Raw genomic sequence first — 24,511 nt, 5'->3', positions numbered from 1 at the left:
CATAAGGTTTGGTCTTTTAAAGTAGTCTAGTAAAGCTAGACAAACTACTTTAAAGAAATAAATAACTCTTAATTCTCTAGGCTATGAGAAAATCTCAACTTGAAGTGACAACCCTGTCCCTAGAAAAGTTTGTCTAAGTGATGACTAGGGATAATTTAGAAGAGTGACAACTAGACTGAGATTTCAGAAAGGTGGGTTTGACTCCTCATTTGATCAGTTTTTAGTCTGACAGGGTCTCCATGTTATAAACAAAAAAGAAAAGAAAAAAAATCATCTCCAAAGATGCATAAGACCACTGCTGACAGGGAAATGATAGGTTTTCGGCCAGGTGGGCAGGTTGACAACACATTTGCAGAAACTCCTCGATGTGTCCATTTTTGGGTGTTGAAACATCCAGCCTAGCAATTTTTCTAGTACTTATTTCTTGTTACAAATTCAAATGTCAAAAAATGTACCTGGGGAATGGTTATTTTCAGATTTGTAGGAGATATTAGAAGTGGCAAATGATAAGAGCAGTAATACAACCAGGGCAAGTGGGACAAATGTATCTTAAAGAAAAATTTGAACCGTATTCTTTGACATTATTCATTTCACAAAGAGAATACTCATTTCATAGCTGACTGCTGCGATCTGTGCTAAGATAGTTCATGGCTGCATCAGTTTTTACACTTTTCTTCAAGTTGTTTGGGGATGTAGCATTTACAGTACATTATTTAAATACAATGCATGCTTCATATTTATACTTTCCTTAATTAAACATTCTCCACCGTGGTTTGGGGTTCAGGAGAGCAGTCACGACATGGGCTCTCTCCACTTGAGCAATGAAGAGCAAGTTGCTGTACATGACAGCATTTCATCTCCGTATGGACAGTAATGCATGAGCAGCAGGCAAAGGCATTAATCTCCCCAGCTATCCAGAAATAAATTGTCATGTACAGCAACTTGTTCTCTGCTCTTGCTGCTACCTAGTCCCCTCTCCTTCTGCACCCAAGATTACCTTTGCATACATTAAGCATATTCATGGGGTAATGACATTTTTCCACCTGGGAGTAGCAGACCAGGGTAATATGAAGCCAGTAGGTGCTACAGTCTGTGGGGCCAGGCAGTAGTAGTAGCTGTAGCAAGTACAGAGACAGGGGGGATGCCACAGGATGTCTGCTTTCCAAGTCTGCAGGTCACAGGGTTTGAGGAGTGCTGTGGGGGAGATCCTCAGGACTTGAAGGAAGTTGAAGTGTGGGGGGAAGTGGAAAAACAAGCAGGTAATTTGTTATCTCTGAAGCTTGTGTGGTACATTAGAGTGCATCCCCAGTACCTTGGCCCATTTGCTCCCTGGCTTATATGCAAAATAGTCTTTTCCTAGTTGACCTCCAGACTGTTTGGGTTTCTGCTCAGCTGACCAGAGCATACACTGTCCTACATGGGAAGGAAAATCTTGTGAGAGAACAAGTAACTTAAAAACCAGCCCCAGCTGTAAGTCAGTAAATTGTGAGATCACTCTAACTTCAGCATATTGGCAGAGATTAACGTAATAGTTGGGCATTTTTTGAATGGGAGGGAGGCAAATTCAGATTAATTTATAGTGGTGGGAAGTGCTGTGTTCTGTTTAGTGTTGATAGTGGGACTGTACTATATGCTACTCAGGAGTAGTTACAGCAGAAGTAGGGAAAGAAGCAGCTCAGCTGATATTTTGTTCATTAACAGAAAGCTACAGCCCAGATTCCTGAGGCAAAAATGCTGACAGTTCTGCTCATATAATACCTGTTTTCAGCTGTGCTATAATGTGTTTTGGCATCAGAGCTGAGTACAGTGGGAATCCAACCAAAATACACCCCTCGCTTTATGTATTACTAACGAGCTTCTGAGGTTTCTTGCATACAATTGCTACCCAAAGGCACAGCTGCTGTTTTATTTTAGATATTAATTTGTCTGTGGACTGTGATTTTGCCACTTGAAAGGAAGTGTGGCTTAGAGAGTGAAATGGAACCATTGCAAATTACCTTTTTGGTGTTAAACCCCACATACGATGGCTAACAATTTATTAAGTGTTTTCTACCCCTTCTGCCCTAAGCCTTGTGCAATCACAGAATGTGATCTTCTACCATTTATTTAGATATGTTTGATTTAATACTACTCTCCTCTCCTGCTCACAAATTAGTAACCTGCTGAATGAGGCTACCTAACTACAAAATGAACTTGTGTTAGCCAAGACAATTTTGCCGAATGAAGAGTAGAAAAAGCTGTTTAAACTAACTGGAGAACCACTTTAAACTGTAGTCTCTGGTTAGACACTAAAATAAAGCGGGATTACCTCTTGTCTTATAGTAGGATTTTATTACTATTGCGTAGAGGGATGGATTTTGTGTGAATGTGTATGAAGTAGATCTGTTGGTAATTATTCAGAGAGTTTAAAAGTAGGTACAACTATTTAGGTTTGATGCTGGCTTTTGTGAGACCTCTGTCCCCAATCATTCCGTCTCTGCTTATTGGCCATTAATCTTTATTCATTTGTAACAACATATGGAGCTTCCTGACCAGTCAGGTTTGCTGTACTTGAGGAAAAAAAGAATGGGAGGGATGTGAAATTAAAAAGAAGAGGGTAGAGAGACTAGAGGCAAGAAAGAAGAGGATAAAAATGGAGGGGAAAAGATCAGATGGAAAAACTAAGAAAAGGAAAGAAGGAAGTCAGAGATGAGAAAACAAAAGTAGAATTGAAATATGTATGTTTTATGTTCAAATCAGCCAGATAGCTTAGCTCTGTGTTTCTCTAGTGATGGTGTTTATGATCAGAAATCGACATATTCAGCTGGGGTTGGATATCAGTTTCCTCACAAAGACTGGGGATTATGGGGAGGGAGATTAAAGCACTGATTCATTGCTCCCTAGCTTTGAGCTGACTTGCTGAGGAGTGCTGAATAAATAAATACAATACAGCAATAGAAAACATGCCCAGCAAAGCCTGCCACTTCACTGCATTTCCATTATTCTTTTACAGTGATTCTTTTTCTTTTGACTTCATTTATTAACATTGCTGGTCTGTCCTTTTGAGTGCAGATCTATATTTTAAATATCAAAACCAAAGGATTCTTATTAGAGCCAAGGCTCTAGCACAGACAGCAAACTTACTTGAACAGGGAGTTGATACCTCAAAGATTTACAGTCTTTGGACTAGACTGAGATACAGAAAAATGCAGTTTCTTGAAATAATCTGCACCATTATTGAACAATACCACTTTTTTTAGATGCAAGGGAGTCAAGGACAGGTATAAATGCCTGTGTGTTCCAATATAGGCAGTGCACATTTAAGGGACAGTTTGGCTAAATGCTGTTGTCCATACAGTGTGTTGGCTCATGTGGCATCTACAAGGCAGAAGTAGATGTTTCTCAGTGTTTCTTATCCCTGCAACTAAAGGTGGTGAAGCTAGAGACACTGCAAGCCACCCTTTCCTTCTGTTTCCACCTGGGTACTTTCAGCTACTAAAACACAATACTGTTATTGTCTGACCTACAGTTCTAGTTTCAAGGTGCTTCTACTTTTGTTCCAACCAGTTCACAACACTGTTGAGAAATAGTGCTGTAATTTGGTAGCCAGACTCTTGCTTTGCAGGATCTGAAGCCCCACCTCCAGTGGCATTTCTGCTGACATATAAGGAGATATCAGTCCCTGTGGGAACTTTACATTAAAAATGGATGTGGCAGACAAGAAACTAAACACAGATAAGGGAGGGAAGAAAGTCAGTGTGGGATAGATAGATTCAGGGGTTAAACTTCAGCTCTTGGTCTCAATATTCACACTGTCTTTCCACAAAACTTAAGTGCTGGATCTGTTCTCAGCACTTGCTGGGGATCTCTCTGCTTTAGCTACCATTGCCAGTCATAATTGTGATTACTGAATATTCAGATTTTCTTTTGTTTTTCTTCCCTCATTTTTCCTGTTAGTGTCCATGGAGTGAGCTTGAAAAGAGTACAAAGTACACAAAAAAAAGAGTACACTAGAGAGTAGGATGGGAGTGGTGGTGGTGACCATGTACTTTGCTGGTACTGGAGTTTTGCCTGCTGGGATCCAGAGGAAGTCTGATGGCACACATCAGATCTTCCCACTGGCATTGCACATTTCCTTTCTGGTAACAACTTCTATTTGAGTTATCTTGGGTCCTCCTGATGTTGGAAAGGGTGTTAGTTCACAGATGCTTAAGCCAAAGGTTGAGTTGGAGGTAAAGCAAAGTCAAGAGCCTGCTGTCTCAGGCTTCTCTTGGAATGTTTTGATTTTGTTGTTTCTTAATTGTTAGAGAGCTTGTGAGTAAGAAATCAACAAGACTTAAGAAATGAGTGTGAATGAAATTAGAGACTGCATGGGGAAAATTTCCAGTCTGTAACCAAATACTTCGGACCTTTTGTGGACTTCTAAAATAACTGTGTGGATGCAGACTGCTTCTGTAACTTGAATGAGGGGGACGGTACAGCAGTTTCCCTCCATGGGACCTGTCTATCATAGTTTCCACCCTTATAAAAGGAAATCATCCTTCCTTTGCTGAGTTTACTAATGGTGAGGGTAGAGTGGCCAGAGGAGGAGATGTGCTCACCTGCAAAAAAACCTCAATGAGGTACGTTGTCCATGCGTCTCCTCAAATAAGCAGGCTCTGCATGGAGGATGATAACTGTTTAAATAATCCTGTGTGTTTCCAAAGTAAATAACCCTTTTTTGCTTTCATTTTCCCTCAGACATAGGAATGCATTTGATCATTTTGTATTAAGATTTGGTTGAACAGCTCGTTATTAGGTTTATTAGTATATATAGTACACACAATCTGTTGGTATTTTCATGACTGCAACTATAATATTCAAGTGAACCAGAGTTTTTCATCTGCTTACAAAGTCTCATTTATTTACAAAACCAATTGCTAGTCAAAATAAATAAATAAATGCCTGAGTCATATTTCTGATCTTAGGCAATAATCTGTGTTTTTCCATCTGGCTCCATAAATACCTGAGTGCTTAATTCAATAAGAAGATATTTATCTTTTCTGCTCCTTTTCTACTTCTTTTAAGGACTTTTTTTCCACATCTGGTGTTCAGATTCCCAAGTTTCCCCCCTTCCTTTCTCCTTCTCCCTAGAAACTCATGCTTAGAATTTAGCTAATGAATTTCTAATTCAGTTTGGACTTCTGCTGGGACAAATCAGGCTTATACAGAATAATTTATGGTTCTTGAAAAATTTGCTGTGGATGAAATTAGGTAACTAGCACCAGGCAAATAATAATCTCATTAAGATCCATGGAAGAAAGTAGTGAGTAGGTAGATACTCATGAGGACTAATGTTAGTTTCAGGACACCAAGATTTCCCTAGACCATGGAGAGAGCCTTTCAGAGCACCTAAGGCCAGGCTGCTCCATAGATACAATGGGAGACTTAGTGGCAAGCATTGAGTCAGCTCCAGAGTAGACAGACTTTGTTCCCTAATTATTTCATAAACATAAACTTATTTGTGGTTCTTTGTGTAACTGTTGGCTGTTTAGTAAATGATGATGACAGGTATTTTGGAGAAGTTTTGAAGGAAGAGTCTGAGTATTGAGTTGTTGGCTCAGTTTGAAGGTAGTGGATGAAGAGTGCTACTTATTAAGCTACTACATCCACTTTGCAGATGAGATCCTGAACCTGACAGATTAGATTTCCCCAAGGTCACACAAGATTATCTATCCCCTGGGTCTCAGCTCAACACCTTAACCAGGTGGCCATGAGACAGAGCTATTACTTTAGGTAGAGTCAAGTGTCCTGTGTTTTTCTGGAATGGAGTGATCTCGCTAACTAGATTAACTATAAACTTCAGATAGCTCACAAAATCAGGATCCATGACATCCCACTAGATATCAGTTTTATCAGTCATGAGATGTTGGAACATCATTCTTTGATGAGACAAAAATACTTTCATTGAAAGCATTAGAAAACTGAGAGCAAAGCATTCTTGCTAGAACCAAAGGGTTAACGTTTCAACACTAACATACTGATTCAAGAAGCAAGCTTAATTACTAATATGAAACAACATAAAAAGCAAAGTATTTGCAGTGTGACGTTTAGTTACAGGTCTTCTCTCAAGCCAGTGGAATGGAGCTCTTTTCATTGTGCCATAGCCATCAACAATACATTGCACACAATCTATATCAAACCAACTTGTGCTGTGTAATATGATTTACCACTGGCCCTAAAATCTATTTGCCTACTGCTGATGACTCTAGCCTGAGCTCTCTCACTGTTTCTAGTACATGATAGAGCCTTAAAAGCATGAAAAAAGGTAGGATGAATTTTTCATTTGGTTGTTGTATTTGGGACACCATGTTTGGACTGTCGACATGGTAGTCAGATAAAGGACCTGAGTCTGAACTTCTAATTCTAAAAATGCATACAGAGTTAAATATCCTTGGATTTTTCCTGAAATGTATGCTTTGGACTATATCCAGGAAACTTGTTTCCAGTATGTGTTGAGAATGTATTTTATGTGCTGTAAAATGCATCCCACCGTCTAACCACAAAGGTTAAGTCAGGTCTTGTAAAAAGAGATTTTTCGTATTATTGTAACAGGCACCTACTTTCATGTTCACGTAAATATGGCAGGCCTCTGTCCTGTGTGACAAAAAGTGCCTGAAGGGGACTTGAGAATGAATAGGTTTGACAAAAAGCATTTTAGCCTAAGCCTTGTCCATCTTTAATTAGTTATCAGGGTTAAAGGAGGGGTCAAGAGCCTGGAGGTGCTCCAGGACTAATGTGTCAAAGGGAAGTGAAGCCTAACACTGAAGAGGAAATGATGCTCCTCAGAGGTTTCATAATTTTTGACCCTGTGTCAACCATTATGACCACTAATGGCAGCTGGGGCAGAAATGTTTCAAATTAGACTTTGCTTTGCAGGTGGTTAGGAAGGGATCCTGTGCCGTCATGCACGCTTATCACAAGCTAGATTCCAAAAGGGAAAATGCATTAGAGGGAAGACACAAAATCTCGTGGTCTGACGCTGAAGTTTCTCTGCTGTTCATATGCTGCATCTGTATCAGAGAAAACACAACTAGTGATAATATGCTTGAACCCTACCAGCACAACCATATCTAACAGAAGGTGTGTTAATTTTCTGATTAGATTAAATTCCAGTAGCTTACATGGAGTATGGTGTGTGCACTCAGCAAAGTAACGCTTGCATGTTATTTTCTGTGTGTTTGTTACAAAACAGAGTAAGGAGAAAAATTTTTGGAGACAGTCTGCAAACCACCTTTTTTTTTTAATCATGAATATTTTATTAGTTTTAAACAAATCATACAGTCAGAGAATTGTTTAGGTTGGAAAGGACCTCTAGGATCATCGAGTCCAACCAATAACCCAGCACTGCCAAATCCACCTCTAAACCACATCACTAAGTGCCACATCTACACGTCTTCTAAATACCTCCAGGGATGGTGACTCAACCACTTTCCTAAGCAGCCTTTTTCAACCCTTGACAACTCTGGAAGTGGAAGGAGAGAGCAATCTTCCACAGGATAATTAACACAAAATGTCACTGATGTCATCTGCTGTTTGTCAAGCATTTTATTTTCAGGTGCTGTACTCTTGAGAGCCATGGCAGAGTAACTGTGAGCCAACCTTATTCAGTAGCTCTGTACAAGCACAACAGAGTTTTCAGCAGAAGTAATGAAAGTTTTGCAAAGAGGGATATGATGCTGGTATGCAGGGCAGGGCAGCGCAGCAAAGAAACAGGGCCTTTGCCTCTTCACTTGACATTTCACACTCAGTGCTCATAAGTCAGCCTCACTCCCTAATGATTAGCCTCCATTCTTTTTCAACTATTTTTATGGTTAGGAAGCCTCACAATAAGTAGCACTTGCAGATTGCTGCATTATATTTCTTATACTGACAACAATTCTCAGAAACCTTGTTGCTCAAAGAACAGCTTGGTGCTCTTCATATGCGACAGAAGGTATTTTCATTGCCTTGCATGAAATCATATCATGTTCTGGCATTTTCCTACCTCGAGTCCAATGCTAACGAGTACCTCTACCATCTCTTGCTTGTTTAGGCAGCAGCTGGTAGTCTGATAGAGTTTGTCTCAGGACAATGGTAAAGTTCTGGATACAGAACCTTAAATGTCGTGTCTACATATATATACCTGCAGTTTTTGTCTTGGATTAGGAGTGGGATGTACAAAGACATCTCTCTGTTACATACGGCTGTAGGAGTTGTCTTGAGGACACATGTTTTGTCTTTAGTCTGCCTCTCATGTGATTGATGTCAAAATTGCCATTAGCCTCATGACAAGCAGAAACTTTAATTATAATTCTGAATTAAACAAATCGGAGGAAGATGCCCTTTTCCCAGACAGAGAACTTGCAAAATGCTTTATAAAGCTGGTACAGTCAGTGTTTTCTTCATCTAGACCTGATTCTCCTTTTCCTTACTCTGACACAAATCAGACCCGACTCCACTGGAATTAATTGTTGATTAACAGCAGTGCAGTTTACCAGGATAAGGCAGGCAAAATGTATTCCAAGCACAGAGCTGAAGAAGGAGATGGCACTATCAAAGCAGGGAAGATGGAGCACACCCTGATTGCTGTAGGCAACATGGTTGCACAGTGTCCACACTGGCTGTGGCTGCATGATAGCCATTTATTCTTTCATCTTCTTCTGATGTTGGCTTTATATCTGACCGTGTAGCACTCCTATAAAATAGGAGCATGGAGAGGAGTACAGAAGAGGAGAGGGCTCTGCTCCACATAGTGCTGCCAGGGAGCAGCACCAGCAGCCACTCATTTGGCTGCTTTTTTGACTGCGAAACATCCCTGCTTTTAAACTACAGATCCCAACCTTAGCAGTCTCCCAGTCTAATACCAGACTGTGCATCGCTGTTGAAAGGAAGAGCATGGAGCTTTCTTCTTCCCTTCAGCTCTTCACAGCTTTCTGAGAAAGGCTAATCAGGGTATGGTGGGTGTAACAAGCGCAGGTAGGCTACTTATTTAATTGGGATGTTCTGTATATTAGGCCTGCCTCTAAATAACAGAAGTCTCCTTCCTAAACTCTTTAGTTGAGCCACTAATCCAGTATTTCAGATGTCTGAGATACCTATTGTCTGGGTTTTTGAAAGGGTTCCAGGTTGGTGTCTCTGGCTGACCATGAATTGAGTGTTAATTCCTGTGCTTCTGTGAAAGTTAGTTTTTTTTGGTAGGGGCACAAAAGGACAGGAAAGAATGTGTTTTGGTGTTGCTTGATTTTCAGGTTTTGGAAAGGGAGACTTTTGCCCAGCAGCCTTCTGATCTGTATGTAGCCACTCGGTGTATATGTTCTTCATTATTTAAGTGCATGCAAAGCTTGGGTTTGACATCCTGGGGACCTGTTGTTAAGCTGAGATGTGCTAGGAGGGTCTTCACTGAGCTGTTGCAGGTGCAGGAAAAGTTCATTCCTTTTTGTGGTCCATATTTATTCTGTTTCTGGACTGAAATCACCCAAAAAAGATGAACATTGCATGCCCTATCGATTTCTCTATCACTTTTCCCAGACTTTGCCTGCACTCTGTCTTCCCTGATGAAAAGAGCATTTAATTTTGTGGGTGCTCAGTAAATTTGAGTCAGAAGTTCCCTTGACCTTGCTCTCAGGAGGGTTCAGAAAGGTTCAGCAAGGCTCTAGTTTGTGGGCTGCCACAAAACCAAGCCTCATCTTTAGGCACATAAAGGCCTGAAGTGAATTCAGCTACAAGCAAGTGGATGTCAGCCTCCCAAGCTGGCCAAATATTTTGCTGTTGTAAAATGGCAGTCTTCCTGGGCTATTTGGGGATATCTTCCACTGTTGAGATGACGAAGAATAACATGCCTTATTGCATACCCACACTGAAATCAGCTGGAGGTAGGGCTGACAGAGGGTAACTGCTGAGAAAGTCACCCTTCTCCTCCTCCCCAGGGCAGAGCAGGAAAATGTGCTTTCTCTTTCAGGGCACGGGCTACTATTTGTTGTGCCCATTCTCTGTCCCTGTGTGGTCTCCAGGGCTGAGGCAGGGTTGAAAGGGCCTTTTGATATGGAAACTACTCAGGAGTAATTCTTAGAAAAAGTCCTGTTTTCTCCTAATTCTCTTTTAGCTTGGCCTAATGTTGGATTCATAGCTTCATTGGTGTTATGGGTCTCTAAGGTGGAGGCAGACTATATGGCATACAGTATTTTTTGCTTCCTTGCTTCCCATTTGCTGGCATTCCGTGCCCTTCCTTGGAGAACAGAAAATCCTGCAACCAAAGGACTTCCAGCCAAGCAATTTTCCTTTCCTGAAAATGTGTACACTGTAATCCGAACCCTCACCTCCATCCTGATAAGCTGTTTTACTGAGCTAGCACCTGCTGTTAATTTCACAGTAAACAGTACTTGTTGCTCTAGAAAGCTTTTTAATCATAACATAAAAATCTGAACAGAAATCCCATCCACACGGTGAACTCCAACTGCCTTTCTTGCAACACATGGGGAATGATCTTGCCGAGTGATGGGCATCCAAATGCAAATGGAATTAACTTTGCAGCCATTCATTTTAAATTGATCTTGAATCATTCTGAAGTAAATTCCATTTGAGAAGAATTTGCTTCAGGTCTCACACGAAGAGATAATGGTCCAATATATTATCATCTAAGCAATAATAGTTCAAGTCTTGCAGTTCAGATATATACTGAGTTATATACTGGGTTGATGAGAATTAAAGCTTGATATATAGTAATAAAACTAGTGATCTAGAGATGAATAGATTGGTGTATGGAGCACAATATTTTCCTGCCACAGATTAGAGCAAGGATACTAGTCCATAAAAAGGGAAATATACCATTAAATTTCCTTTTCACTTGTTATGCATGGAGAGCTATAATATGTATAGTTTTGTGCACAAATGCATGAAAACAATAAAGACCTTTCTTAACATCAGAAGATTCCTGACTTAGGCAAAATTTTTTTCACCTTGAAAGAAAACTGAAGTAAAATTAAGCTAAAATTCCTATACATGACAGTCCGTGCCAGATCCTATCAATGCTGATTTCAGTGGCATTTCATCTGTTCCTATAGATTTTGCGTTCAATTTTGTTTTTTTAAAAAATATAGTTGTCAGATACTACAGAAGGCAAATAAAAAGCATATCTGTTTTTGGGCTGGCAAATAAAATAAAAATTCCAAATGAAGTTTATCGAGTAAAGTGGCTTTTAAAAATTTATTTTCTTAATATGAATGAATTGCATGACTGAAACCAGTTTAGCAGTACCATTAATCAGGTCTTTTGTCTTGCTAATATAAATCAGTCAATAACAACAGATGGGCTGTACACTTTATTATGTGGAAATAAAGATGAATGTGACATACTGCAGAAGTAAACTTGCAGCTCAAAGTTGCTGAGCACAGAAGGGGATTTGTTACAACAGGGGAGAACAATGTGTGCCTTGTATTTGTGTTTGATCAAGGTTGTAAGGGGAACTTGCTGCACATGACATTGACATAATGATTGGAAATCAAGTATGTGAATTTTTAGTGGTTTTTTGTATCTACATGCCCAGATCTCTCCCAAATGGTTTAATTAGCTTTTTTCCTCCCGACAGAAGAAAAAAATGTCTAACTACTTAGGAGAGTTAAATAAGAGAATTATAAAGTTTGCTGCTTTGTTGCACCATTGGGAGATGAACATTTTAAATAACCAGCGATAGCCATCAGGAAGATGCAGATCAAAGTCTGAGGCATGATTTATCACCTCATATAGCAGTGGAGCACACAATGAGAGGCAACTCCCATCCAAATTATAGAAACGGGCCCAGCAGGCCGCACCATTATAACAAAATCATCCCTGAAGAAGCTAAGTCAGAGTTTAGTTTTTGTATGGAGAGAGGAATGACCTGTGTTTGACTGCTGCTGGTCAGGAGAAACTTTGATGGAAGTATTTTTTACGTTGTTGGAAACTGTGTCCTCATAAAAACACAGATTTTTTAGGTTGCTTTGGTGTTACCAGAAGCTGATTCTGCAAAAAAATCTCAACATGATCAAATATCCTTTATTCACGTTTTCTGTGTTGGGTTCTTAGGAATATTTTGGCACATAGTTACACTGCCATTATAATTTTTGCATATTGCTGTGAGCATTACAATGAAATCAAAACAGCATATTACTGTAATTAAAAAAAAATAAATGCAAGACTTGGATCCAAGATGTGTTAAGGTTGATGGTTCAAAACCCTGTCCCAAATCAGCAGCTGAATTGGCTGACTGTCCTAAGCTGTGCCTGGTGTGATGTGCAAGCCATCATGAGGGGCTTTAATGTTCTTCCTCTTCAAAAGATCCTCATCCTGAGAGGCAAATACCACAGCCTGGCACAGGGAAAGTGGGGCTGCACACCCTCTCTACCTGTAAACCACCATCTTGCCACTTCAGCTGGTGGTGAATGGTGTGCCTGGGTGGGAGGAGAGGGGTGCTTTGCTGCCCATCAGCAGTTGACCTCATCTCTTCAGGGGAGGCAGGGAACACCAGGTGACTTCCCCCTGTGATTCACAGGCTGATTAAGCCCTCAGTTACCTTTCCACAGTGAAAAACAGGAACAAGAGTCCCTCAGTGCTAATGGAGGTAGGACTAGCTTTGCAGTGGAAGTGGGATTTTTTTCAGCCAAACCTAGTCATGGTCGTATTCTATATACTCCTATTAAGAAGCTGCTCTATAAAAAAAGAACACCATTGTTACTCCTAATAGCAACAGTAAGAGGACAGGGATTGAATAAACATACTCCAGTTTAAAAAGCAAAAAAAAATTTTTCTTAGCTACTATCTTACATTTTTTCTGAAAGTGACAGTTTTAAATTCCTGTTTCCAGGGACTTGGCAGCCTTTGCACACTATTTGTATGACAGTTTGTGAATGGTTTCCATCTATATCCCTAACATTTAAGAGCAGTTCAGATGCCTCTTGATAGCAGTGAGAAAGAGTGTGGAAAAATAAAGCTGAGCTTTATTATTGTTTAAGAAGAGTAAGGAGGAATCAGAGCAAGAAGACAATAAGAAAACAGGCTTGTACCTGACTGAAGGATTCCAGGCTGGTGGAGAGAAGCTGCTATCACCACAATCAAAATGTAGGACTAGATTGTCATGTACAGGGCAGTACTGTGAATCCACTTTAACATACAAATAATATTTAAACTTTAGAAGCATTTACCTTCAGGAGGACAAGCCAAAGCCCACACACACATTTTTCAGGCTGATTAAAGAAATAATTTTTTAAAACACCTTTTTTCTTTTGTTGCAGCTAGCTGATCCCTCCTTTTAGACTTTCTAGTTATCTTTGATAAGTTGCAGTTAATTGGTCAGGCAGTGTAAGTATTGCCTTTGATAATGTGCAGAAATTTAGTGGTGAAAATAAATACATTTGTTCTTCCAGTCACCAGAAATTAGTGAAGCGATACTTGTTTAATTATAAAACATATGTGTGCTTTGTTAGTTTCCATCTGTCTGCTCGCTGATTTGCAATTAAATGACCAGAAGAAAAAGATACATCCTGTGGCAATTCAGGGGAAATGATTCATCTCTAATGTTTCTGTGTTGTGGATGTCTATGGAGCAGTGTGTGTGAGAGGGAGACAGAGGAAGAGGGGGAGATATGCATAGAAGGGGATGAGGAATGCTGAAAAGCCTCTTGATTCAGTTCAGACATGTTTCATTGTCATGAAACCAAATGAGGACTCCCAATAACTTACTGTAACTCATTTTCTCTTTGGAAAAAGATGGGGAGCAAAATGGAGCAGGAAAGAAATACCTAATGAGGAGAGGAAATGTGATTGCAGAAGAAGGAGGCTGGTGTGGTCAGAGTGAAAAAGAAACTACAGGAAAAAAAAAGAAGAATTGGAAAGTGATAAAAAATTAAATTTAATTTGAGTATCTGGAAATGATTAATCGGAGATGGAAATGGAATTGTTATAGTGTTTCACATATTTTCCCTTTGCTAGAAAATTGTCAGATTTTATTTATTGACCCTTTCTTCTATCTCTGAACCCGTTCACTTCTATTAACTCTCAGGGAGTGATGCAGTAGTGAGTCAGGCCTGATATTCCTTTTAAAATGAGACACCCAGAAGGACAGGAGTATTTTTAAATGAATATGAAGGGGAAAAAATGAAAAAAATGGTGAACATATGTTGTCTTCATAAATAGTTCAGGAGGTTCACAAAATCGTTTGCTGTGTAAGGTATTCCCCTCACCGATAAAGACGTACAGTCTACCTTCATATAGCTGCATGGATGTGTATCATATTACCTTCTTCCCCTCTCTCCTTCATCTGTTCTTGTTCTTTTTTGTCCTTCTGAAAAGAGTGGTCTGGAAGGAGAGTCATGCCCCTTGTAATTCTGGACACGGCCTGCAGAGCCATGTCTCAGGTTCGGGGAAGTAGCCGTCAGACATTTCATCTTCCTGGAGACTGGCAGGGAGAAGGTAGCCAGCCTTCTGCAGTATTTTTAGTTTGATGTTCTGCGGTGTTTTATTGATCAGTATCAGCGTCCGTCACTGTGTATAATGATAACTGCCTCAGAAGCAGAAAGGGGAGATTGAATAAGGCCTTCAGGACTGTCAGCTTGCTGGTGGAGCATCCGTCAGTAGTTGGTGTTCCCCCACCTCTTTACTTCTGTAAAGCCTCTTGCGTATTCCTGTGCTCTGAAGGCAGGTGGAGAGGTGGATGGGAAGAGAGTTATTCTCCATTGAATTTGGTGCTTTCTGATGTGGAGGACTTTTTCTGCAGGAAGGGGCAGAGGGGTTGTAAAGGAGGATTTGTGAAGAAGTAGGGAGAGAGAAAGGAAGGTATGCATGTTAGGTGTTTTCAGTGTTGCCTCCTGTGCAAGAGATTCTTTTCGTCCTTCTCTGGACTGCTTACATTGACTTTGTTCATTACCATCAGCAGCAGGGAGTGCAGATGTTCCTTGCACCAATAGCATGTGTCCATTTTGGCCCAAAATGTCACTGTTTCACAGCTGCCCTGCCTCATGTCCCAGCTCACAAGTCCTCTCTGTAGCAAGGACTGCACAGACAAATGTCCTACAGACAAAGTACGTAAAGCATAGCTTGGCACCTTCATTAGCAGTCTTAGCAGGAGAGTCAGAGTATGAACAAAGAGGTGCAGACTGGACTTGCATTTAGTCTTTTGCCCTTAGAGGAGATTTCAAATTGCTCATCTGAAACGAAAGGTGCTATTTCCTATTTGTACCAGCCTCAGCTGGCACTGGCTGTTGCACGCACCTGATTAAGCATTGTGATAAGTCACTATTGAAAAGTCTGACCTTGAAGCCTCCAAAAGTTTCTATTATTTCTTTTTACGGTTTTGCAGGCAACTCTCCCAAGCGCTAACATAATGCTTTATTGCTAGTATTGCTGCTGCTGATAACAAAGGACCAATCCCAGACGTGTGAATGTGCACATCCCTATCACATCACATAGAGGAAAGAAAGCTCAGGATGTAAAGAACAATTTCTTCTTGTATAAAAACAGCAGTGCATTTTAAGCCTCAGTCTAGGAGTGCTCCAAAGACAACATTTTATTCAAAAATGATGCGCCTTTTGAAATTTTCAGGAAGGGTTTGCAAGTGTTTGGCAGCTGAATTTTGGTTGTTTCATTTGTCCTATTTGTCCCTTCTCTACAGATGATGATTTTTTTCATGAACTTCCGGAAACTTTTCCATCTGACCCCCCAGAGCCATTGCCCCACTTCCTCATCGAACCCGAGGAGGCTTACATTGTGAAGAACAAGCCGGTGAATCTGTACTGCAAAGCAAGTCCAGCAACACAGATCTATTTTAAGTGCAACAGCGAGTGGGTTCATCAGAAGGACCATGTGGTGGATGAGAGAGTAGATGAAACCTCTGGTGAGTTTGTGTTATGTCTTGAAGGGATGAGAATTAAAAAGCATTAATATCAAGCCCACTTTGTAATCTACCAGCTGTTTCATATGGCAGCTACTTTTCTTCACTCCTGATACAGCTGTGAATTCTGTATCTGGCATTACAGAACATTACTCTCATAGCATAGAGGTGGTGTCTGCATGCAGGTCAGTTAGTGAATTGCAGTCAGTTGTAGAGCACCCTGACCAAGTTTGAAACCAAATAAACCAGGAAAACCATGCACAAAAAAAATGGAATTGCTTTCTTAGACAGCTCTACTCTCTACTCACTTCCCCAGTGTCACAAATGCACAGTGGTTGCACTGTGTTGTCACAGACCACATTCTTCCCAAAGTGTCAAAGAGCAATTAGGTTATTTCTAGAATGATGTTTTCTTGGGGAGATATGAGGAAAAAAAGGAGAAATTTAATCAGCTTCCAGCAAGAAAGAAGGAGAAGGCACACCTGGGCACACTTTAGAGCAGTGTATTGATCCAGAGCAAGCACCTGGCCGTTATTCATTACACTTTCCTGCCTGTTCTTTAGAGCCTGTATGAAGGAGAGCTACGGTAGGTTAGCATCCTTCCTCAGTTAATACCAGAAATCGCACTGACATTCATGGAAGTAAAACAGGATCCTCAGTATCAAAAAAAAAAAGTTTTAAGAATTTGGGTAATAAACCAGTGTTTGGTAAGACTGGTAATCAATAGAGTTTGAGACACATGCAAGGAGAGAAGCAGAACTTACTGCTGTTTTGATGGCTCTGAGAAATAACTGGATACCAAGCAAGAAGGTACCTTTCATTTGGGAATTACACCACCACTTGGTCTAATTACTTTGAAAAATAACTCTACCAGATGTTTTGGAAGTCTCTTGTGAACCGGGTTTTATTTGTTTTAGCTCATTTATTTGCACAGAGATCAAAAGCATAAGCTTTTCTTGATGCTCCCACTTGAAAAAGAGAAGGTGGGTGTAGGAAAAAAGGCTGTAGAAAAAAGTCTGTATTAAACTTTGGGCCTGTTTGTTTGTTTGTTTGTAAGAATTGGCTTTTCCACAAGTTGACTGTAGCATAAAAACTAAAAGAAACAAAACAAAAATAATTGAGTTCCTTAATCCATCTTCAGGGGAGGCCAAGGGAATGAAAAAGGACAAACAGGAGGACATCTACGACTGGGTTAATTTTTTAAGCTTTTATTAACATCACCATTTAGAAACAGGAAAATGTTTCACTAGAGATGAAAAATTCATTCTTTTTTCTCAAAAATCTCATCGTGGGAGAACTTTGTGATGCCGTAAAGCAAATTGCATTCTACAAGTTGTAGAAGACCAGTCTTGAAAATTCAAGATGCACCAGAATATATTAGAGAACAAATGTTTTGCATAACAAACAGCAGTAATTATATGCAAATGAAAAACATATCCAATTAAAGATTAAGATAATCTACTGGAGTTGGGTGAGGGGAAGAGGGTGTCAAAGCTGTGCACATCAGATTATTAGCACAAGAGCCACAAACCTAGTCACAGTAATAGCTTGTTAAAATGAAACTGTCATCAAAACCCAAATTTGTCATTCACCCTGGTTGTTGCCAGAATATTGGTTAATGCATGTCACAACTGCAGTGTTTGTGCACCTTCCTGTAAGCAGGCTCAGAATCTAGGGCTCATGGCACATAATTGTTAGAGAAATGGGTAATTTATTTAAGGTAGCTGTAAAATACTATCTTCTTCAAAGCAATGGAAGCTCAGGAAAATATATTTGCTGCAGAGGAAGCCAGAGAAAAAAATTGCAGGAGACAGTGACTGTGAGAATTCATTCTGGTGCCCAAAGAAGGAAGGTATTGGCTTGGCAGCTTGTATTGCAAAGCTCTTTGACTCTATCACTTTTGAGACTATTTTGGTTTCTTTTGCTATTTTTGACTAGCTATTGCAGTTGTAACCTAGGGCACAGCAGTAATGACTGAGCTGCTCAAAGGGTGACGTAAGGATGGCAGTCCAAGCCTACACTGCTGCTGCTGCTGCTGCCTTCAGAATTGCGAGAGGCAGGAGAAATTGTCCACACACCAGGTTAGGTCTAGCCTTTATATGGGGGACCTGGGACTCAAAGGGATCTCAGTTACACAGTATTTCTGCTGGGTCTGTTGTGTGATCCCAGCAACTGAAAACTAGGTGCTTTGTTTTTTTCTGGTATTTTACTGTTCCTAAGGTCTCTTCTGCCTCCTTATGAAGAGGAACATGCTGAGGAGGTATTCTGCTGCTGGTTTTGAACCAGGCTTTTTCTTTCAGTTCTTTGCATAGACAAGCAAAGCAAGGGAAAAGAAGGCAAACAGACAATAAAATATGAGAGGAAAAAAGTAAAGGTCACTTTTGCTTTCTTTTCTAAAGGACGGGTAATCAGGAAGAAAGCGAACTAAAATACAGGTGTGATGCTAGCAGTACATCATCTTGGGATTGTAAATGATGCATGAAAGAGAGAAATAGGTTTTGATTTGCAAAAGATTATGTGTTCATGGACTTTGAGCCTGTGCCCAGGAATGAAATCTATGTAGAGATGATTAACTCTTCTTATAAGGCAAATTTGTTTCTGTCATTGATAAGGCCAGAGAAAACAGCACAGCAATAGCAATGGTACAAGAGATGGAATGAGAGTGCAGCCAAGCTCTCATTGAAATGAGAATATAGAAATGTTGAATATATTAAGATGGTTAAGTTTTAAGAGGGGAAAATAAATATTTATATAATTTTCCTATGTATTTTTTTCTTTGTAACGGAGAGAAGGTACAGAATAAGAGCAATAGCTATATGCACTTTGCACTGTGGGATATTTTTAATCAGTAGGTAAACCATTGCTGTAAAGAACATGCACAGGGACTCTGTGGGAGTTGCCTTCTGGTTGGAAAGGATGGGAACTGTAATAGTGACAGGGTGTTCTAGTACCACTTTATTTAATTAAGTTGGCCTGAAAAGGGAGCCTTGCAAAATATTTTACACTGATTGAGTCTGAGAAACCAGAGGCTTTACTTTACACAGAAGATCATTACATTCTGTTTTTAATCCTCAGACTCACTGGAATTTTTCTTCTTTATGGAAGAGGCTAAGCATTTTCATAAACAAGTCAGATGTGTGCGTTAGAAATGTCTAGTGAACATCTTCGACTCTTTTGTTTCTCATGTACATGAAATACAAGGCAGGGCATGGTCTTTTTATTGTCTTTACTGGAATATTTTCCGATTAATGTGGAAAAGAAAAAGAACACTGGTTTTAAAAAACAAAGATGAGAGTTGTTTTGAGGGAACACATTTGATTTTATGGCTGACTGTCACAAAAGATAACAGCAACAAAAATAAAAGGAACACTGCAGAACTGATGCTTTGGGGAGGGAGGGGGCAAGAAAATTCCATTTTCTCAGGACAGGAAGTTCAATAGCATCAATAGTTGTTAGAGTAATTTGTGTTTCTGCACATTTTCCAAATTACCTCTGAAAATTACTATGACAAAAGATTTTTTTTCTGTAATGAGGATGGCAAAACACTGAAATGGGTTGCCCAGAGAGGTGATAGATGCCCCATCCCTGGAAACATTCATGGAAGGGCTGAATGGGGCTCTGAGAAACCTGATCTAGTTGAAGATGTCCCTGCTCATTGCAGGGGGTTTGGACTAGATGACTTTAGAGGTCCCTTCCAACCCAAACTATTCTATGATTCTATGGTTTTATTTTGCATGTGTGGTTTTTATGGAGAAATATTTTCTGAGACACACACACCAATTCTGCAGTGGTGGGAGAATTGCGAGTATATAGAAAATCAGTGTCTTACACCTCTTTCATTTGTCCAGAGGGATTAAATGCTGCTAAAGCAAACCCCACATCCCAGTGATGTACCAAAAAAACCCAGAAAAAAATCTGAAGCTTTTTTTTCTCTTTTCAATTTGTATATGTGTTGTAATACTTTCCCCATGACTGTTAAGGTAAAACGATCTATAAACCCCCTCTTGCCCTCTGCAAGGCCAGGGACATGTTCTTCTTCTCTCTCCTTCAAACAAGGAGAAAACATTTGTGACTCTTCTAAGTGCTAATTAAATAGACATATTGGGCAATTCAACTGGCATTATTGTTTGCCTGCATTGTCTGTCTTCTTTTGCTGGGCTGCATAGGGAGAGGAAGACTTGGGTAGTTTGCTGATGACCTCCTTCATGTTCCCAAATAGCAGCAAGGGTGAATAAGGACTCAAGGCTAGCCTGAAGCTCCAGCTAATGCAAAACAAACAGGCTGATCTGTCCAATCTCAGAGAAAAAGTATGCTGAGGCAGGCTCTCTAAAGGAAAAGGTGATGTCAGTAGTCCTTTTTCCCATGCTTAAAAACCTAATTTCCTCCAGGAGCATCCCCAGTGCCATACAGGCTTCAGCAAGGAGGATCAGTTGCTCCAAGGACTTTCCCTTCATCTGCCCCTTCAACTCTCTGCCTCCCCACAAATCAGCAAAAATGATAAAAGTTAGAATCTGTCTCAAAATAAGATTTTTGTCTGATTAAGAGGATTTATCAAACTGCACTGAAATGTAAAAGTATGCACTTCTTTTCAGACAAAAATCTCAGACTTCTTTGTTTCAGTTTCTTCACATAGCCACCACTGTGACTCCGGTGCTTACCTCCTACCGTTACCTTTCCCCGTTAATAAAGTATTTTTTGGATGACTTGCACGTTTGACAAAAGGAGACCAAGTTTTTGACATAGGGTCAGCATTGATCTGGCAAATAGGAGTTTGTTACCTTAAGCAATGAGTTTGGCAGCCTGTCGAGGGAGTAGGTACCCAGCTAGCTAAATCTTTAATAGATCACCTTCTCAACAGAAAGATCAAAGATTGACATCTGCCCTTTTGCCTTTAAAACATCTCTTACAAGATGCTGCAGCCGCAACAGCAGTGGGGAAACATTCACAGTGACTGTCTCTGCTCTTCTGTCACCATGTATAGAGGCAGGAAAATCACTTCCAGCACAAAATGCTCTGTCGCTTTGTCTTCCTCTCTGTGTGTACATCTCCTGAAACCCATTTATTTTGATGTTTGTGACACCACATTTTAGAAGGCTGCATTGCCCTAATGACAAAAGTCACAGACATTGTTTAAGCTGGGACTTCTGATTGTACAGCAAAGATCATCATATAGCCTCTCTTTCTGAGAAGTTGTGTTCTTTTGTCTTAGTATATTTTATAAATAAGAAAGACCCTTATTTTTTAGTATAGCACTTCTTTGAATAACAGTGTTGAGGAACTTCATTTGGCAGTCCAAATACAAAATTCAAGTGCCCCCAATCCCCAAGTAAGTACAGCTCAGGGAGAGAAATGTGGAGGGAAAATGTTTTACTTGTTTTCTGTGACCCATAGATCTTCCTTTCCTTACTGCTGTTTTCCTTCTCTGCACATTTTTCTTCCTTAATCTCTTTTTGCTTCTTGAACTGCTGTAGCCTCCTAATTCTCTGTATTATTTTTGAAGAATCCAAAAGATAAGGAAAAAAGCTATTTTTCTGAACAAATGTGGCCACTGTCCCTATTAACTTCACTAAATATATGACATATAATGCTGAATTCTGCCTACAATATTTTGAGTATCTGGGATAGAATACCTTGGGGTTATGTTAGTAAGGGTAACAACACATCATAAAAAAGGATTATTTTCATTCCGCTGTTGTCACAAGTAGTTTTATTTTCTGTTTATCATTGGATCAAATCAGTTACAAACATCAAGCACCCGTATACAAAATAATTATTTCTCAGCAACATATTGCCAATTTTTAGCTCTGCTCTTTCCATACTCTGCCCTAATCCAGCTCATTTCAAGGAAATTTAAATATGTGTCTTCCCAAATGCTCCTAATAATAGTTTTGAGATGTGGGTTAGAATTGATATCACAGTCCATTTTCTTTTGTAATTTGAAGTCTGTCCCCTCTTTGGAAGGATGCTGGGAATGAAACATGCTTATGTGTATGGTGTGAAAGGCTGCAGCTGGTGCACAAAGAAGCACACAACTCTAGTTCTCCAAAGAACTGGAACCCTCTGGGGTTCCAGTAAACAGGCTGTTTACTTACATAAAATATATGAAGAAACTCGTGTTTTTTTCCTACTTGAAATTTAATTTGCAGCCATTTTTTGCTGTGACTTGGAACATCTTCATTCTGCCTGTCACTCCCTGGAGAGTAGGAGCCATGTGCCCATCACTGCTGCAAGAGAAGTTTTCTCACAGTTTGCATCTTCAAAATCAGGTGCTGGGAACATGGTTTCCAGCACACCCAGATCAAGAGAATGCCCAACAACAAAGCTGCTGCAGACAATTTTTTCAAGCAGACAAAGTTTGTGCTTTTGTCTCGAGTAATTAATATATTTGGATAGAAAAAATAGCCATTTTGGAAGCATCAAAAGAAACACACAGAGAGGGAGAGTCACCATTTTGGAGGATATTCATTTAAAATAGTAGGTTTTTTTGTTGAAGTGAGTGGAGAAATTGCTAAAGTCAGCACATACTTAAAGAAGGGAAATAAACTTTTACGTACGGAACAAGACCATTGGACCAGATACCTGATTCTGGAGGCAAATCTTATAGCCAGTACCAAACAACCCCCCAAGCCCAGGGAACTTATGTTTTTATATAGAGGCCTGCAAAAGATTTGGGGATTTGGGGTTTAGATGCTACTGAGTATAGTGTTCACTTATAATATGTGCATTAACATATCATTGATTTCTTATTTAATTAAACTGTTGTATGTGGAGTTTTTGTCCATCTAAGTCTTTGTGGAAGGCTGCTTCCAGCTGTTAGACCTAGACACCTTCTTTTTGACTTGATGATCTCAGAGGTCTTTTCCAACCCAGTTGATTCTATAATTCTGTGATTTTGTGTTCACAACAGTTGAGACCTGCCTGTCCTTCTGCTAATGCTGCCCTTTCCCTGTAGGGGTGTATGCCCAGCTACCATTGCAGACAGCAGCTATGGACGTTGCAAACCCTCTGCCCTCCTGCTGCTAAGCTGACTAAAGCAGGCTCTCCCAGCCTTGGCACTTGCTCTATCCTTCAGGGTACTCAGGGATGCTAACCGGGGTGCAGAGAGAGCTACTCTTCCTGCAAGTTAATCCCTCTCATGCTCTTCCACTGAGTCATAATGGGCCCATGGGAAGGGTCATTTGCCTATTCCAAATTTTCTTTGTATTCACCATGTGTCTGTGCAAATCACTCAATGTCTCTGTTATTTACCTCTGCAAAGTGCTTTGGGACCAAAAGATAAAAGCTTTAGGATATTTATTCATTTCTTACTACAGCATTAACTTCCTATCTACAGCTGTTCGTGAAATTGTCCTGGAGGTTTCCTGTGGGCTTCTAGGGAAACAAATCTGAGACAGGAAATAAAGTTATTTAAAATAATTAGAAGAGGAATATGGATGCCTAGTGCATTCATCTGAAGCATTTGAGGATAGCCCTCTGAATACTTCCAGCCTACGTCTTATCTCCTGCAAGTTTTTCCTTCATTAAACCCTTTGTTACACACTCATAATCCCATTAATTCCCCAAAAGACATCCTCTGACATCAGTCCACCCACCACAGCTTCAGACTAGCCACAGCTTTGAGCAGCAATGCTTCCTTTTTCCATCCATGTCCCCTGGCTCCTTTAGAGCCAAACGCCCTTTGTGTGGGATCTGGAGCCCCCGTTGCGAGGGTGGTCTGATTCCTGAAAGGCTGATAAATGTGATCTTGATTTGGAAGTGAGTCCCAAAGCTTCGTCTCTATCCTGCGCCCACTGTCCTAAATGGAAAACAAATGTTTTTTGGATATGGTAATGGTGGAAAAGAAGAGCATAGGCAAGATCTTGTGTGCTGTCATAAAAAGGTGCTGCGGTCAGTAGCACCCTTACAGGAACACTTGCATTGTATAAATGTAGCTTTTTCAGTTAATTAAATGGGAGAATGAGCAGGACTAGTAGATCTGTAGTTTCTCTGCAAAAATACCTGAAAATATTCCGGGAAATGAAAGGTCAAATGTATACCTTACTTTATCTTCTAAGCAAACAAGTTATAGTCTGATGCAGCCAAATGGTCTGGCTGTAGTCTAACACTGTTTAGACACCTTGGAGTCTTGGTAACTCCATTGGTGTCCAGACTCCCTTGATGCCTAAGCTGGTATCTCAGTTACCTGAGTGGTATCTTCTATATTTTCCTCTATCAGCTCATTAGGCGATGAAATCTTTATCTGAAGAAGAATTCCTGTTGCTTAAAATCCGTTGGAGAAATCCTTTCCTCTTTCTTTTTTTTTCTTTTTTCAAAAAAACCCCAACAAAACCACAGCAAACAAACAAAACCCCAACAACCACCAAAAAAACCCCAACAAAAACAATTGTATGTAGCAACCTTTGCACATAGATCAGCTTTAGTGAGATTTTTTCACTATGCTGACAGAGTACCAAATCATCACTAACGTGGCAAGGAAAAGAGAGGTGGCTGTCACATGCAGCCATGCAGCTCTGACCCATACAGGATCTAATTTTGTGCTACCTTTACAGGTTCATTGCTCATTCTCATTTTGTCATTCCCATGCATTTGTGTTTTGTACATAAATGAGCAGCATGATGTGGTAGGTACCAGCAGGACTGCAAGGTTATATACAG

The 24,511-nt window shown here is 40.1% G+C and overlaps 1 protein-coding gene across 2 annotated transcripts in view; it reads left to right on the top strand.

Moving 5' to 3' along the window:
• The window catches only part of UNC5C (unc-5 netrin receptor C), a 255,164-nt gene that overhangs the window by 144,567 nt on the left and 86,086 nt on the right, over positions 1-24,511 (top strand). For both annotated transcript variants that reach the window (XM_017822256.1, XM_017822255.1), the window contains exon 2: positions 15,640-15,861. In XM_017822256.1, the coding sequence (XP_017677745.1) occupies positions 15,640-15,861 (222 nt within the window). The remainder of the gene's footprint in view (positions 1-15,639; positions 15,862-24,511) is intronic.

This window comes from Lepidothrix coronata, unplaced genomic scaffold, assembly GCF_001604755.1.
Source record: "Lepidothrix coronata isolate B3197 unplaced genomic scaffold, Lepidothrix_coronata-1.0 Scaffold96, whole genome shotgun sequence".
Lineage (NCBI taxonomy): Eukaryota > Metazoa > Chordata > Aves > Passeriformes > Pipridae > Lepidothrix > Lepidothrix coronata.
This window is presented reverse-complemented; position numbering and strand designations above follow the sequence as displayed.